At 42.7% G+C, this 15,355-nt stretch overlaps 1 protein-coding gene across 2 annotated transcripts in view; it reads left to right on the forward strand.

Annotated features, from left to right (window-relative positions):
* The window catches only part of LOC132378738 (threonine--tRNA ligase 1, cytoplasmic-like), an 89,695-nt gene that overhangs the window by 67,871 nt on the left and 6,469 nt on the right, over window positions 1–15,355 (forward strand). For both annotated transcript variants that reach the window (XM_059945848.1, XM_059945849.1), the window contains exons 11-15: window positions 855–1,017; window positions 5,266–5,403; window positions 11,618–11,695; window positions 11,781–11,881; window positions 12,553–12,657. In XM_059945848.1, the coding sequence (XP_059801831.1) occupies window positions 855–1,017; window positions 5,266–5,403; window positions 11,618–11,695; window positions 11,781–11,881; window positions 12,553–12,657 (585 nt within the window). The remainder of the gene's footprint in view (window positions 1–854; window positions 1,018–5,265; window positions 5,404–11,617; window positions 11,696–11,780; window positions 11,882–12,552; window positions 12,658–15,355) is intronic.

Genomic DNA, 15,355 nt, shown 5'->3' on the forward strand with positions numbered 1-15,355 from the left:
ATATGATTTGTCGATATGAAACGATATGAGTCAGCTGCACCTTTCCTCATTCCCTGTCACACCCACTGTTGAACTTGAACGCACGCGAGATCACGCACGCGAGATCATTATGCATGTGAAGTCATTACCTACGCGAGGTCATCAGTCGCCTAAATGCAGTGATACCCTAGCACCAAAGATCGCTGGTAAGCCTCAGGTAACCAGCCGCCTCGTGTGGCCGGTGAGAAGTGCTGTTGCTAGTGGCCTGTAGTGCGAACAGATGGGCACCGCCTCTAAATCTGTTTAGCACACCGTATGTTTGTGGGGAACATGGTGCTAAAATATTCACAGACGACCTACTTTGGGCTCAGGCTTTCGTAAGTAGCAGAGCAGCTACCTCGCTGCGATCTACTGAAAGTCATCCCTCGAGCGAAACTTTTGTCGGCTGATAGATCCTACCTACCTGCAACGGGGGCGGGCATGCGCCCTGTCGCACTCCTCGCTCGGTCGGTTGCTCTCTCTGGACTGCAACTGCCACAGCCCCGGTACGGGGACCTCTGGCCCTTACCTTGTCCTCTAACTGGTGTGTTGCAATAATTTTGTATGTTAATGCGAGGAAAATATGTACTATGTGTTTAATATTAAATTCGTTAGATAAACCCTTTAAGAAATGAAAGATATTAGCCATTTATATGTATATGTATTAGCCATTTATAAGTGACTTATAATTGACTTATCACCTATATTCCGGTCGTGATTAACACCCACCCCACCCCCACCCCCGCCCGTTGGCTGGTCCATGGTGCAAAACAGATTGGTGGATTGGTGACCCCTGCATTAGAACACATTGCTCACCTGCTGTAACTCTCTTTCAGCTTGATCTTTAACCATCGCCCACGATCTTGGCGTGAGCTGCCACTTCGGTTAGCTGACTTTGGCGTTCTTCACCGCAGTGAGCTTTCAAGGACATTGACCGGGCTGACCAGGGTGCGGCGGTTTGAGCAAGACGATGGCCACATCTTTTGCATGGTGGAGCAGGTGGGTGACACAGTGCTCCTGGGCTTACAGCTCAGCTTGGTCTTGATCAGTGCTACTTCCTCAAACCATGAACAGAAATCTGCTCAGTTCCTTACACTGAAGGTGCTGACTCTCCCTGGGGCATGGCTCCTGGAGATACTGACTCTGAGGTACTGTTCTGTTGGCCGAACTGATGTGTTCACTGTTAGTTTGTGGCAGCCCTTGCTAAGCTATGGGCCTTTACTCTGTGTAATCAGAAGAATGAGGAAAGTTTGTATCCATGACTGGTCTCATGGATCTTTCTGGATCTTGTTCAGGTGCAAGGCTTTTATCTCTGTCCTTTCAGACTGAGAGTATTATGTGGGTTGCGATAAGACAAAGGGAAAGACAATGTCCAGGCGAGGATGACTGCAGCAGAATGTAGTCAACCCAGGCAAGGAGACCATTGAAGTGACAATCCTGGAGTCACTGCATTGAGACAATGCTGGAATATGGATAGGCTGGGGTGACTGTGGTAGTGTGTCATTAAACCAGTCAAGTGGGGCCTCAAAAGTGAGACGTTTTGTCAAAAGATCTTTGAAGAACATCACTTCCCTTTACACAATTCGGCGTTCCAGAGACAAACGAGATAGGAATATAACCAACGGATGTGAAATACCCAACAACAAAGAGACAATTGCTTTACTAACTTCAAAGTGTCATTGGTTGTCATCTTGTAATCTCTATCGACTATTAATATCTCTATTGTGAATGGTGGTTGAACTTGCAAGTAAGAAGTTCAAACAAACACACTTTACCAAATGGTCAATATCCATATCTGGTAAGCCAATTCTACATAAAAATCACAGTTTTCTGTTCAGCATAGTGTAGTGACAGAGAGCATGCATGAGTGAAATAAAGGATGCTTGAATCGTAAGACTGGCATGTGTCCTCGGTCTGTTTGTTTTATTGTATTATGAAGGACAGTATCACCACAGCCGAGAGTATTTAAACTGTGACTAGATGAGGAATCTCCACAGATAAATTTTAGTTTATTATTGACGATGGTATCATCACAGGAGAGAGTGGAACTGTGACTAGATGATGAATTACCATGTATAAATTTTAGTTTATTATTGATGACAGTATCATCACAGCGGAGAGTGGAACTGTGACTAGATGAGGAATCGCCACATATAACCATATAACAATTACAGCACGGAAACAGGCCATCTTGGCCCTTCTAGTCTGTGCCAAATGCTTACTCTCACCTAGTCCCACCGACCTGCACTCAGCCCATAACCCTCCATTCCTTTCCTGTCCATATACCTATCCAATTTTACTATAAATGACAATACAGAACCTGCCTCTACCACTTCTACTGGAAGCTCATTCCACACAGCTACCACTCTCTGAGTAAAGAAATTCCACCTCAAGTCACCCTTAAACTTTTGCTCCCCAACTCTCAACTCATGTCCTCTTGTTTGAATCTCCCCCACTCTCAATGGAAAACGCCTATCCATGTCAACTCTATCTATCCCCCTCATAATTTTAAATACCTCTATCAAGTCCCTCCTCAACCTTCTACGCTGTGAAGAATAAAGACCTAATTTGTTCAGCCTTTCCCTGTAACTTAGGTGCTGAAACCCAGGTAACATCCTAGTAAATCTTCTCTGTACTCTCTCTATTTTGTTGACATCTTTCCCATAATTCGGTGACCAGAACTGTACACAATACTCCAAATTCGGCCTTACCAATGCCTTGTACAATTTTAACATTACATCCTAACTCCTATACTCAATGCTCTGATTTATAAAGGCCAACATACCAAAAGCTTTCTTCACCACCCTATCCACATGAGATTCCACCTTCAGGGAACTATGCACCATTATTCCTAGATCACTCTGTTCTACTGCATTCTTCAATGCCCTACCATTTACCATGTATGTCCTATTTGGATTATTCCTACCAAAATGTAGCACCTCACCTTATCAGCATTAAACTCCATCTGCCATCGTTCAGCCCACTCTCCTAACTGGCCTAAATCTCTCTGCAAGCTTTGAAAATCTACTTCATTATCCACAACGCCACCTACCTTAGTATCATCTGCATACTTACTAATCCAATTTACCACCCCATCATCCAGATCATTAATGTATATGAGAAACAACATTGGACCCAGTACAGATCCCTGAGGCACACCACTAGTCACCAGCCTCCAACCTGACAAACAGTTAATCACTACTACTCTCTGGCATCTCCCATCCAGCCACTGTTGAATCCATTTTACTACTTTAATATTAATACCTAACAATTGAACCTTCCTAACTAACCTTCCATGCGGAACCTTGTCAAAGGCCTTACTGAAGTCCATATAGACAACATCCACTGCTTTACCCTCGTCAACTTTCCTCATAACCTCTTCAAAAAATACAATAAGATTTGTCAAACATGACCTCCACGCACAAATCCATGTTGACTGTTCCTAATCAGACCCTGTCTAACCAGATAATTATATATACCACCTCTAAGAATACTCTCCATTAATTTACCCACCACTGACGTCAAACTGACAGGCCTATAATTGCTAGGTTTACTCTTAGAACCCTTTTTAAACAATGGAACCACATAAGCAATATGCCAATCCTTCCCCGTTTCTAATGACATTTGAAATATTTCTGTCAGAGCCCCTGCAGATCAACACGTGGCTGAAGATATGGTGCAGGAGGGAGGGCTTCAGATTTATAGATAATTGGGCAGTTTTCCAGGGATTGCTATCCTGGAGGTCTTGTCCTTTAACTTGGCACCTAGCTCCCTAAACTCACCTTTCAGGACCTCCTCACTCATCCTACCCACGTCATTGGTCCCGACATGGACCACAACATCCGGCTGCTCACTCTCCCTCTTGAGAATACTGAGAACTCGATCCAAGATATCATGGACCCTGGCACCAGGGAGGCAACAGACCTTCTAGGATTCTCGATCTCTTCCACAGAGCCTCCTATCTGTCCCCCTAACTATCGAATCCCCTATCGCTACTGCTCTCCTCTTTGCCCTCCTTCCCTTCTGAGCTGAGGTTCCAGTCTCGGTGCCAGAGACGCGACCGCTGCAACTTGTCCCTGGTAGTTCGTCCCCGCCAAAACGGTATACTTATTGTTGATGGGAATGGCCACAGGGGTGCTCTGCTCTTCCTGTCTATTCCCCTTCCCTCTCCTGACTGTCACCCAACTACCTGTCTCCTGACTCCTAGGAGTGACTATCTCAATGAAACTCCTGTCTATTTCTGCCTTTGCCTCCCGAATGATACGAAGTTCATCCAGCTCCAGCTATAGTTCCTTAACACGGTTTGTCATGGATGCACCATCTGCAGGTGTAGTCATCAGGGACAGCTGTGCTCGCCCTGACTTCCCAATACTGCAAACAGAGCACTCGACTGCCCTAAATGCTGCTTCCATTACCCACTCCTAAGCTAATTAGATTAATTAAAGGAGCTTACCCGGCCTTACCTCACCTGGAGTGATGCTCGTACTCAGCCTCTGCTCGCTATTTAAATTCTCCCGCTGCCTCACTAGTGGACGTTCACGCGCTTGTGCAGTCGTGCCCCGTTCAACCTCGCCTCTGTCTGTTCTCACCAAAGCCTGATTGAGCCAAAGCTCATTCTGCCTCAGTCCAATGATGGCCGCTGTATATCTTTCCTTTTAAACCTTTGGCGCACTACATCATGCGCCTGTGCAGTCTAGCCTCTTTGCCCCGATCAGTTAAAGAAAAAACAGCTTCTCTCCAAGCTTCTCTCTCCTCTCTTCTCTCTCTGCCTCTTGCTGCAATTTAAATAACCGTTAAAAACTTCTTCTTTTTAAACCTTTGGCGCGCTACGTCACGCGCCTGCACAGTTAAAAAAAAACAGCTACTCTGAGTTTCTTTTCCCTCTTCCCTCTCCACCTCTTGCTGCGATTTAAATAATATAATTTAATAATATGAATTTTATATAAATAATTTATATAATTTTATATAAATAATATAAGCAATATAAATTTTAGTTTATTATCATCATCACAGCCAAGAGTATTTAAACTGTGGCTAGATGAGGACTTTCCTCATACAAATTTTAGTTTATTATCGACGACAGTATCATCATAGCTGAGAGTATTTAAACTGTGACGAGATGATGAAATGAAATGCCACTACAAATGAATTGTAGTTGAGGACAAAAGATGTGGATTATCTTGTTGGCATATGTGTCTGGAGTGTACTTGATGACTGTTGAGCCTGAAGCATTATATCTTCTTGCAGATTGAGGAGGAGATAAAGGGTTGCCTTGACTTCTTGTATTCAGTGTATGGAGTCCTTGGCTTCACTTTCCAGCTGAAACTCTCCACACGGCCGGAGATGTTTCTGGGAGATGTGGACACATGGAATAAAGCAGAAGAGGTCAGTGTTGACTGGGCAGCACGATTATCTGTAGAAGGACAACAATCTGGTTTAACATTGAATAAGAGACTGCCCTTTGTTCCTCTTACTCATGGACGCAAGAGCCAAGTTCAAGCTAGCTGGAAAGCAAGCATCCCAATCCATCATTTTTGTTGTCCAATGTTTCAAATTAAAGATGAAAGGTTAGCTTTATTTGTCACCTGCACATTGAAACACACAGTGAAATGCGTTGTTTATGTCATTGGCCAACCCAAGTGTTGCCATGCTTCTGGTGCCAACATAGCATGCCCACAACTCACTGACCAGAACGTGTTTGGAATGTGGGAGGAAACCGGAATATCCAGAGGAAACCCGTGTGGTCATGGGGAGCTGATACAAACTCTTTCTAGACAGCAATGGAATTGAACCAGGGTCACTGGCGCTGTAAAGCGTTACACCAACCGCTATGATACTGTGCCATCCATTTAGGACCATGGTATAAAGGAACATCCTGGATTGTTATGTTGTACTGAATATATCCTGTACAACATCTGGCCTTTTTTACTTCTAGCCTTAATGTTATGGGTTTTGAGGAGTTTATATTTATTCTGTACTATCTCTTGGGACAGTGCATAGGGAGCTTTTTTTCTGTCTCCAGCTTGCACTATACCTGCTCTAGTAGTGTTTGGTAATAACATGGAGAGATTTCTTCAGAATCCAACCATGCTGTAACAACCAGGGATCCAACCAATCTGCTGGAGGAACTCGGTAGGGCAGGCAGCATCTGGGGGTGAGGGAGGGGAAAAGAGGCAGACATTGTTTCAGGTTGAGACCCTTCATCTGGTCTGTTCCTCCACCCACAGATGCTACTCGGCCTACTGAGTTCCTCCAGCAGCTAGTATTTTCCTCCAGCTTCCAACATCTGTTGTCACATGTGTTTTTAATCCAAGGTTCTTTATGAAGTCAGGGAAGTGGCACGAAACATTTTGTTTCACGATCATTTTATTAAGCTCTAATAGAGCAAAGAGAATCAGTTGCAAAAGTCAAGAGGCTATGAAAAAAGAACAGAGAATGAAGAAAAGATAGCAGGGCAATATGTTCAGCTCCTGCATTTTGAATGAAAGAAACATTCCATTCAAATTTGTAGATAAGAGTTATCCAATCAGGCAGTCCATATTCCAATAGATCGATACTCAGAAGTTGCCAGAATCATGTAAAGATCTGTAACCACCAGGGGACATTTTGAACAACTACGTATAGACCACAATACAAAGGAGCAGAATGAGGCCATTTGGCCCATCAAGTCTGCTCCGCCATTCAATCATGGCTGTTTCTTTATTCCCCTCCTCAGCCACACTCCTGGAACCTTCTCCCCGTAACCTTTGATGCCGTGTCTAATCAAGAACCTATCAATCTCTGCCTTAAGTTCACTCAACGATGTGGCCTGCACATTTGCACAATAAATTCCACAAATTCACCACCCTCAGGCTAAAGAAATTTAAGGATGCCTGTCTATCCTGAGGCTGTTCCCTCTTGTCCTAGATTCCCCCACCATGGGAAGCATTCTTTCCACATCTACTCTGTCTAAGCCTTTCAACATTTGAAAGGTTTCAATGAGATGCTTCCTCATCCTTCTAAATTTCAGGAGTACAGACCCAGAGCCATCAAGTGTTCCTTGTATGATAGCCTTTTCATTTTTGGAATCATCCTTATGGATCTCCTTTGGACCCTCTCCAATGCCAACACATCTTTTCTGAGATAAGGAGCCTAAAAAAGATAAAGATAGATCTGGTCCTCGGGTTGAAGTTCTAAACTGGTAAAAGGCCAAATTTGAAGAAATGAGAAAGGATCTAAAAAGCGTAGATTGGGACAGGTTGTTCTCTGGCAAGGATGTGATTGGTAAGTGGGAGGCCTTCAAAGGAGAAATTTTGAGAGTGCTGAGTTTGTATGTTCCTGTCAGGGTTAAAGGCAAAATGAATAAGAATAAGGAACCTTGGTTCTCGAGGGATATTGGAACTCTGATAAAGAAGAAGAGAGAGATGCATAATATGTATAGGCAACAGGGAGGAAATAAGCTGCTTGAGGAGTATAAATCGAGTAAGAAAATACTTAAGAAAGAAATCAGGAGGGCTAAAAGAAGACATGAGGTTGCTTGGCAGTCAGGATGAAGGATAATCCTAAGAGCTTCTACAGGTATGTGAAGAGCAAAAGGATAGTAAGGGATAAAATTGGTCGTTTTGAAGGTCAGAGTGGTCGGCTATGTATGGAACCAAAAGAAGTGGGAGAGATATTAAATAGGTTCTTTGCATCTGCATTTACTAAGGAAACTGGAATGGAGTCTATGGAAACAAGGCAAACAAGTAGGGAGGTCATGGAACTTATACAGGTTAAAGAGGAGGAGTTGCTTGCTATCTTGAGGCAAATCAGAGTAGTTAAGTCCCCAGGACCTGACAGGGTATTTCCTCGGACCTTGAAGGAGACTAGTGTTGAAATTGCAGAAATATTTAAAATGTCGATATCCACGGGTCAGGTGCTGGAGGATTGGAGGATAGCTCATGTAGTTCCGTTGTTTAAAAAAGGCTCGAAAAGTAAGCCGGGAAATCATAGGCTGGTAAGTTCGACATCAGTAGTAGGTAAATTATTGGAAAGAATACTAAGAGATAGGATCTACAAGTATTTGGATAGACAGGGACTTATTAGAAAAAGTCAGCATGGCTTTGTGCGTGGTAGGTCATGTTTAACCAATCTGTTAGAGTTTTTTGAGGAAGTTACCAGGAAAGTGGATGAAGGGAAGGCAGTGGATGTTGGAAGGCATGGACTTCAGTAAGGCCTTTGACAAGGTCCTGCATGGGAGGTTAGTTAGGAAGATTCAGTCGCTATGTATACATGGAGAGGTAGTAAATTGGATTAGACATTGGCTCAATGGAAGAAGCCAGAGAGTGGTAGTGGAGGATTGCTACTCTGAGTGGAGGCCTGTGACTAGTGGTGTGCCACAGGGGTCAGTGCTGGGTCCATTGTTATTTGTCAATATATATCAATGATCTAGATGATAATGTGGCAAATTAGATCAGCAAATTTGCTGATAGTACAAAGATTGGAAGTGTAGTGGACAGTGAGGAAGGTTTTCAAAGCTTGCAGAGGACCAGTTGGAGGAATCGGCTGAAAAATGGCAGATGGAGTTTAATGCGGACAAGTGTGAGGTATTGCACTTCAGAAGGTACATACAAGGTTCTACCAAGGTAGAACATACGAGGTAAATGTTAGGACACTGAGGAGTACAGTAGAACAGATTGACCTGGGAGTACAGATACATAATTCCCTAAAAGTGGTGTCACAAGTAGATAGGGTCATAAAGAGAGCTTTTGGTACATTGGCCTTTATAAATCAAAGTATTGAGTGTAAGAGTTGGAATGTTATGGTGAGGTTGTATAAGACATTGGTGAGACTGAATTTGGAGTATTGTGTGCTGTTTTGGTCACCTAATTACAGGAAGGATATTAATAAGGTTGAAAGAGTGCAGAGAAGCTTTACAAGGATGTTGCTGGGACTTGAGAAACTGAGTTACAGAGAAAGGTTGTATAGGTTAGGACCTTATTCCCTGGAGCGTAGGAGAATGAGGGGTGATTTGATAGAGGTGTATAAAATTATGATGGGTATAGATAGAGTGAATGCAAGCAGGCTTTTTCCACTGAGGCTAGGGGAGAAAAAAAAAACAGAGGTCATGGGTTAAGGGTGAAGGGGAAAAGTTTAAATGGAACATTGGGGGGGGGGCTTCTTCACGCAGAGAGTGGTGGGAGTGTGGAATGAGCTGCCAGATGAAGTGGTGAATGCGGGCTCACTTTTGACATTTAAGAAAAACTTAGACAGGTATATGGATGAGAGGGGTTTGGAGGGATATGGCCCAGGTGCAAGTCAGTGGGACTAGGCAGAAAAATGGTTCAGCACAGCCAAGAAAGGCCTGTTTCTGTGCTGTAATGTTCAATGGTTCTAAAACTGTTCACAATATTCAAGGTGAGGCCTCAACAGTGCCTTCTAAAGCCTCAGCATCACATCCCTGCTCTTATATCCTAGACCTTTTGAAATGAATACTAATACTAATTTGCCTTCTTCACCACCGACTCAACCTGCAAGTTAACATTTAGGGTGTTCTGTACAAGGACTCCCAAGTCCTTTTGCATCTCAGATTTTTGGATTTTCTCCAGGTTTTGGAAATAATTTGCACATTTATTTTTATGACCAAAGTGCATGACCATGCATTTTCCAACATTGTAATTATTTTGGCACTTTCATGCCCATTCTCCTAATCTGTCTAAGTCCTTCTGCAGTCTATGTGTTTCCTCAACACTACCTGCCCTTCCACCAGTCTTCATATCATCTGCCACCTTGGCAACAAAGCCATCATCTAAATTCCATAATCTAAATCATTGATATACTGGCAGCCAGCCAGAAAAGGATCCTTTGGCATGGTGTTTGAAGAATAGAAAATTGCAAATGTCGCTCCAGTTTGTTTTATAATTCATAAACTATAAAACAGTTTGTTTTATAATTCTCTAACTGGTCTATAATTTCCTTTCTGCTGCCTTCTTCCTTTCTTAAAGAGTGGAGTGACATTTGCAATTTTCTATTCTTCAAGCACCATGCCAGAGTCCAATGATTTTTGAAAGTTCATTACTAATGCCTCCATAATCTCCACCGCAACCTTTTTCAGAACCCTGGGATGCAGTTCATCTGGTCTGGGTAGCTTATGTACACTTGGGTCTTCCAACTTTTTGAGCATCTTCTGCCTTGTAATTGTAACTGCACTCACCTTTCTTCCCTCACACACTACAACATCTGGCACACTACTAGTGTCTTCTTCAGTGAAGACTGATGCAAAATACTCATTTAGTTCATCTGCCATCTCCTTGTTCCCCGTTATTATTTCAGCCTCATTTTCTAGTGGTCCTATATCCACTTCCATCTCTCTTTTTCACATGCTTGGAAAAAAACTTTCACTCTCCACTTAGATGTTGTTTACTAGCTTGCTTCCATATTTCATCTTTTCCCTCCTAATGATTCTGTTAGTTGCTCTCTTGGTTTTTAAAAGTTTCCCAATTCTCTAGCTAACTGCTAATTTTTTACTTTTTGAGTAATTCTTCATTTTTGGAATGCATCTACCCTGCATCTTCCTCAGTTTTCACAGAAAATCACACTATTTCTGGTCTGCTGTCATCCCTGCCAGCAGCTCCTTCCAATTTACTTTGGCCAAATCCTCCCTCGTATCACTGTAATTTCCTTTACTCCATTGAAATACTGCTGCATCAGACTTTACTTTCTCCCTATCAAATTTCAAGTTGAACTCAATTATAGTGTGATCACTGCCTCATTAAGGTTATTTTACCTGAAACTCCCTAATTACCTCTGGTTTATTACATAACACCCAATCCAGTATAGCTGATCCCCTGATAGGCTCAAAGACAAACTGCTCTTGAGATCCATTACCAACCTGATTTTTCCAACAGACCTGCATGTTGAAATCACCCATGACTATCATAACATGTCCCTTTTGACACACCTTTTCTATTTCCCATTGTAATCTGTGGTCCACATCCTAGCTTCTGTTGGGAGGCCTGCATATAATTGCCATCAGGGTCCTTTTACCCTTGCAGTTTCTTAACTCAACCCACAAGGATTCAACATCTTCCAATCCTATGTCACATCTTTCTACAGATTTGATGCCATTTTTTTTTACCAGCAGAGCCACACCACCTTGTCTGTTTGCCATCCTATCCCTCCAGTAACCCTGGATGTTGAGCTCCCAGCTACAATCATCACAGTATATTCATGCTATGACCACTAAGGGACACACTGAACAACTGCATTGAGTGTTGTGACCACAAGGAGACAGACTGAACAACTGCATGTACATACTATGACCACTAGTGGACACACTGAACAACTGCATGTACATGCTATGACCACTAGGGAACACACTAAACAGTTACATTAGGGAAAATTATATAAAATCCAAGCAGGTATAGATGATTAAACTGTACAGAAAATTACAATTATACAGTCTAATCCAACATGTTTCACCAGCAAGGAGGTGTTTGATTCCTGTCCAGGTTACCTGGAAAGGGTAAGTATTGGGTTACCAGTGAATGACTCCTGGACTTGAATGAACATAAAAATTATTAATTTCAGTTTTAAAGGTTTAAGAGTCAGAGCTGAGCTTGGTTTCTGTGCCATATTTTAGCAACTGAAATGCAGTTTGGATGCGTTTGGAGAACCCTGGAGACTGAGTGCAGGAGACGGAGCCTTCTATGGACCAAAGGTTAGACTGGAGAGAGTCTGCGGTTTGAAAGTATGCTGTCAATTTGAACCTCCCAGAGGCTTTCAAACTCTCTAATTGACTGCAGATTGATGTTGACCTGAAGGATGCCCTGGGCAGATACCATCAGTGTGCCACCATCCAGTTGGACTTCCAGCTTCCCATTCGCTTTAATTTAACCTATGTTGGGTGAGCGCAGTTTCAAATTGTTAATGGGATCCTGTGTTTCAATATTAAACCTGCTTCCTCCCTGCATGTGCTGTGCTTGAGTAGTGGTGGTGAGTCTGTGGGTAAATAGATCATCAGGCAGATTGATAATAGGATGCACAGTCGTTCTGAGCTTGTGGGTGAGAGAGTTCTGCCCTGCAGGTCACGGTGCACATTGGGACCAACCAATGCAGGAGCCTTGGATTCCCACACCACCAGCTACAGGAACAGTTATTACCACTTAACATCAGGCTCCTGAACCAGGGCGGATAACTTCACTAATCTTGTCTCTGGACTGATTCCACAACCTGCAGGCTCACTTTCAAAGACACTGCATCTCATGTTCTCAAACTTTTTTGCACAATTTATCTGCTTTTTTGTTTGTCAGATTTTGTTTATGCATAGTTTTTAATAAATTATGTTGTACTTTTTTTATTTTCCTGTAAATGCCTGCTGGAAAATGAATCTCAGGGTAGTGTATGGTGTTAATAAATTTACTTTGATGAGCTTGGGTCTGATGTGTGCTGTGCCAAAGTTGAACAGTTCTGTTGAAGAATGATGAGTCTGCGGGATCAGGAAAACCATGGGTATTGTGGCAGAGTGAACACTCATTTCTGTATCTGTGTGTTGCTAATTCATTGTTCTCTCTTCAGCAAGGACGGAGCAGATGATAACCATCCCGTTATCATCCATCGCGCCGTGCTGGGGTCGCTGGAACGTATGGTGGCTATTCTTGCAGAGAACTATGCGGGGAAATGGTAATGTTCCAATACCAAACGCTGCAAGGAGAAAGAGTTTCCCCCAGACACCTTGCCTTGTGCTCTTGAGCCATCTTCACAATGAATTGAATCAGAATCAGGTTTCATATCACTGGCATGTGTTATGACATTTGTTCTGTTGTGGTCACAATACATAATAACAAAAAAACTATAAATTACAATAGTGTGTATGTACACACGTACGTGCACACACACAAGTTTTTATGTTTTATTGTTTTACAACATTGAAACACAGTGGACTTAATTTGGCTTTTTTGACACTGATCAACAGAAAAAGACTTTCATGTCAAAGTGAAAACAGATCTCTACAAAGTGATCTAAATTAATAACAAATATAAAACAAAATAATTGATTGCATAAATATTCACACCCTTTAATATGATGCACCAAATCATCACTGGTGGAGCCAATTGAATTGACTTTAGTACTTACATCCTTCATATACATGAGTAAAAATCTTTACGTTATGTCTCCGTCAGAATGTGCAATTTATATTAATTTATAATAAATTATATGTACAACAGAACAGTCAATATAGCACAGAAATACAATTGTATCAGTGTGAATTAATCAGTCAGATGGTCTGGTGGAAGAAGCTGTCCTGGAGCCTGTTGGTCCTGGCTTTTTTGCTGTGGTACCATTTCCTGGATGGTAACAGCTGGAATCGTTTGTGTTTGGGGTGACTTGGGTCTCCAATGATCCTTCAAGCCCTTTTAATGCACCTGATTTTGAATTGGTTTTCAAAGTCGCCTGATTAGTTAAATTGAGAGTCAAGGTGTTTCAATTGATTGTAGTGAAATACACCTGTATTCGAAGGTCCAACTGCTGGTGAGTCACAAAAAGGTTATTGAAAAGCACCATTCAGGAGATAGATACAAGAAAATTTCCTAATCACTTGAAGTGCAGTTAAGTCAATCTTCAGTAAATGGAAAGAATATGGCACAGCTGTAAATCTGCGTAGAGCAGGCCATCCTCAAAAACTGAGTGACCATGAAAGGAGGGGACAGTGAAGGAGGCCACCAAGAGAATTATGACAATTCTGGAGGAGTTCCAAGCTTCAGTGGCTGAGTTGGGTGAGACTGCTTCACCAGTCACAGCTTTATGGGAGAATGGCAAAGAAAAAAGTCACTGTTGGGGAAAAAATACTCACATGAAATCTTGGCTAGAGTTTGCTAGATGGCATGTGGGAGACCCTGAAGATAGCTGGAAGAAGGTTCTATGTTCTAATGAAACCAAAATTGAGCTTTTAGATCATCAGACTAAATGCTATGTTTGGCGTAAGCCAAACGGTGCACATCATCAAAAATACACCATCCCTAGTGGTGGAGGTTGCATTATTCTGTGGGGATGCTTCACTGCATCAGGCACTGGAAGGCTTGTGAAAGTAGAGGGTAAAATGAATGCAGCAAAATACAGGGAGGAAAATCTAATGCCTACAAGAGAACTGCGACTTGGGAGAAGATTTCTTTTCCAGCAAGACAATGACCCCAAGCATAAAGCCAAAGCTACAAAGGAATAGGTTAAAACAACAAAGTTAATGTCCTGGAGTGGCCAAGTTAGAGTCTAGACCTCAATCCAATTGAAAATTTGAGGCTGGACTTGAAAAGGGCTGTTCCCTGACAATCCTCTTGAAGACAGAGCTCGAGCAGTTTTGTAATGAAGAATGGGGAGAAATTGCAGTGTCCAGATGTGCAAAGTTGAGAGACCAACTCAGTCAAGGCTGTAATTGCTGCCAAGCCTTTTTTTGTACAGTGTCTTTACAAGATGGGTGACCCCAACCGCTCATATAACCATCCATCACCTGCTCCCATGGCTTCACATGATCCTCTTTGGGGGACTAAGCAGGTGCACATCTTGCCCAAGGGTGACCAACAGGCTAATCAAGAGAAGGAGCACCTCACACCTCTTTTGGAGTCCTGCAAAAATAGAGAGAAAAAGTGAAAAAGTCTATGGATTTGTTGTCCATTCAGAATCTGATGGTGGAGGGGAAGAAGTTGTTCCTGAAACATTGGGTGTGTGTCTTCGGGTAGCAATGAGAAGATATTCCTAGAGTGTTCATGGTGATGGAGGTCCTTAATCATGGATATTGCCTTTATGAGCTTGGTTTGAATTCTGGTAAATCAAATGCAGAGCATGCTTCACCATTTTTGTTGCCTTGACAATGGTGCACGCAATTTGACAGGAATGGATCCTGTCCGGACTTGGACCTCTCATCCTTGCTGGAATACGCAACCCGGTTTGGACAGAAGAAACAAAAAAGAAACATCCTTGCTTACTGTATATAGGGGCCCAGCTCCCGTCTGCAGCCATTAGGAGGTTTTGCTTTGTATTGGGCTCATTTGGCTGATCAGATCTGAGCACAGGAATGCTATTGGGTTAAAGTAGAGTAAATGTTGATAAGGAACATCACTGTCAAGAGGAGTCTCCGTAACAGATGGGCTGTGGGGATGAGACCAGAATTTATGCCTCACAGGCTTTCCCTGTGATTATCACACTCAGCCAAGACTGACCTTTGACTTCGTGTCATAGAAAAATACAGCATGGATATAAACCTTTCAGCCTAAACAGTACATGGTGTCCACCCAGCTAGACGCAATTTCCTGTACTCGCCCTTCCATTCCTGGGATCATGCTTGTGAACTGATTCTAGATCCTCTCTTAGACCAGCACTTCTTCCC

The sequence above is a fragment of the Hypanus sabinus genome, chromosome 21 (genome assembly GCF_030144855.1).
Source record: "Hypanus sabinus isolate sHypSab1 chromosome 21, sHypSab1.hap1, whole genome shotgun sequence".
Lineage (NCBI taxonomy): Eukaryota > Metazoa > Chordata > Chondrichthyes > Myliobatiformes > Dasyatidae > Hypanus > Hypanus sabinus.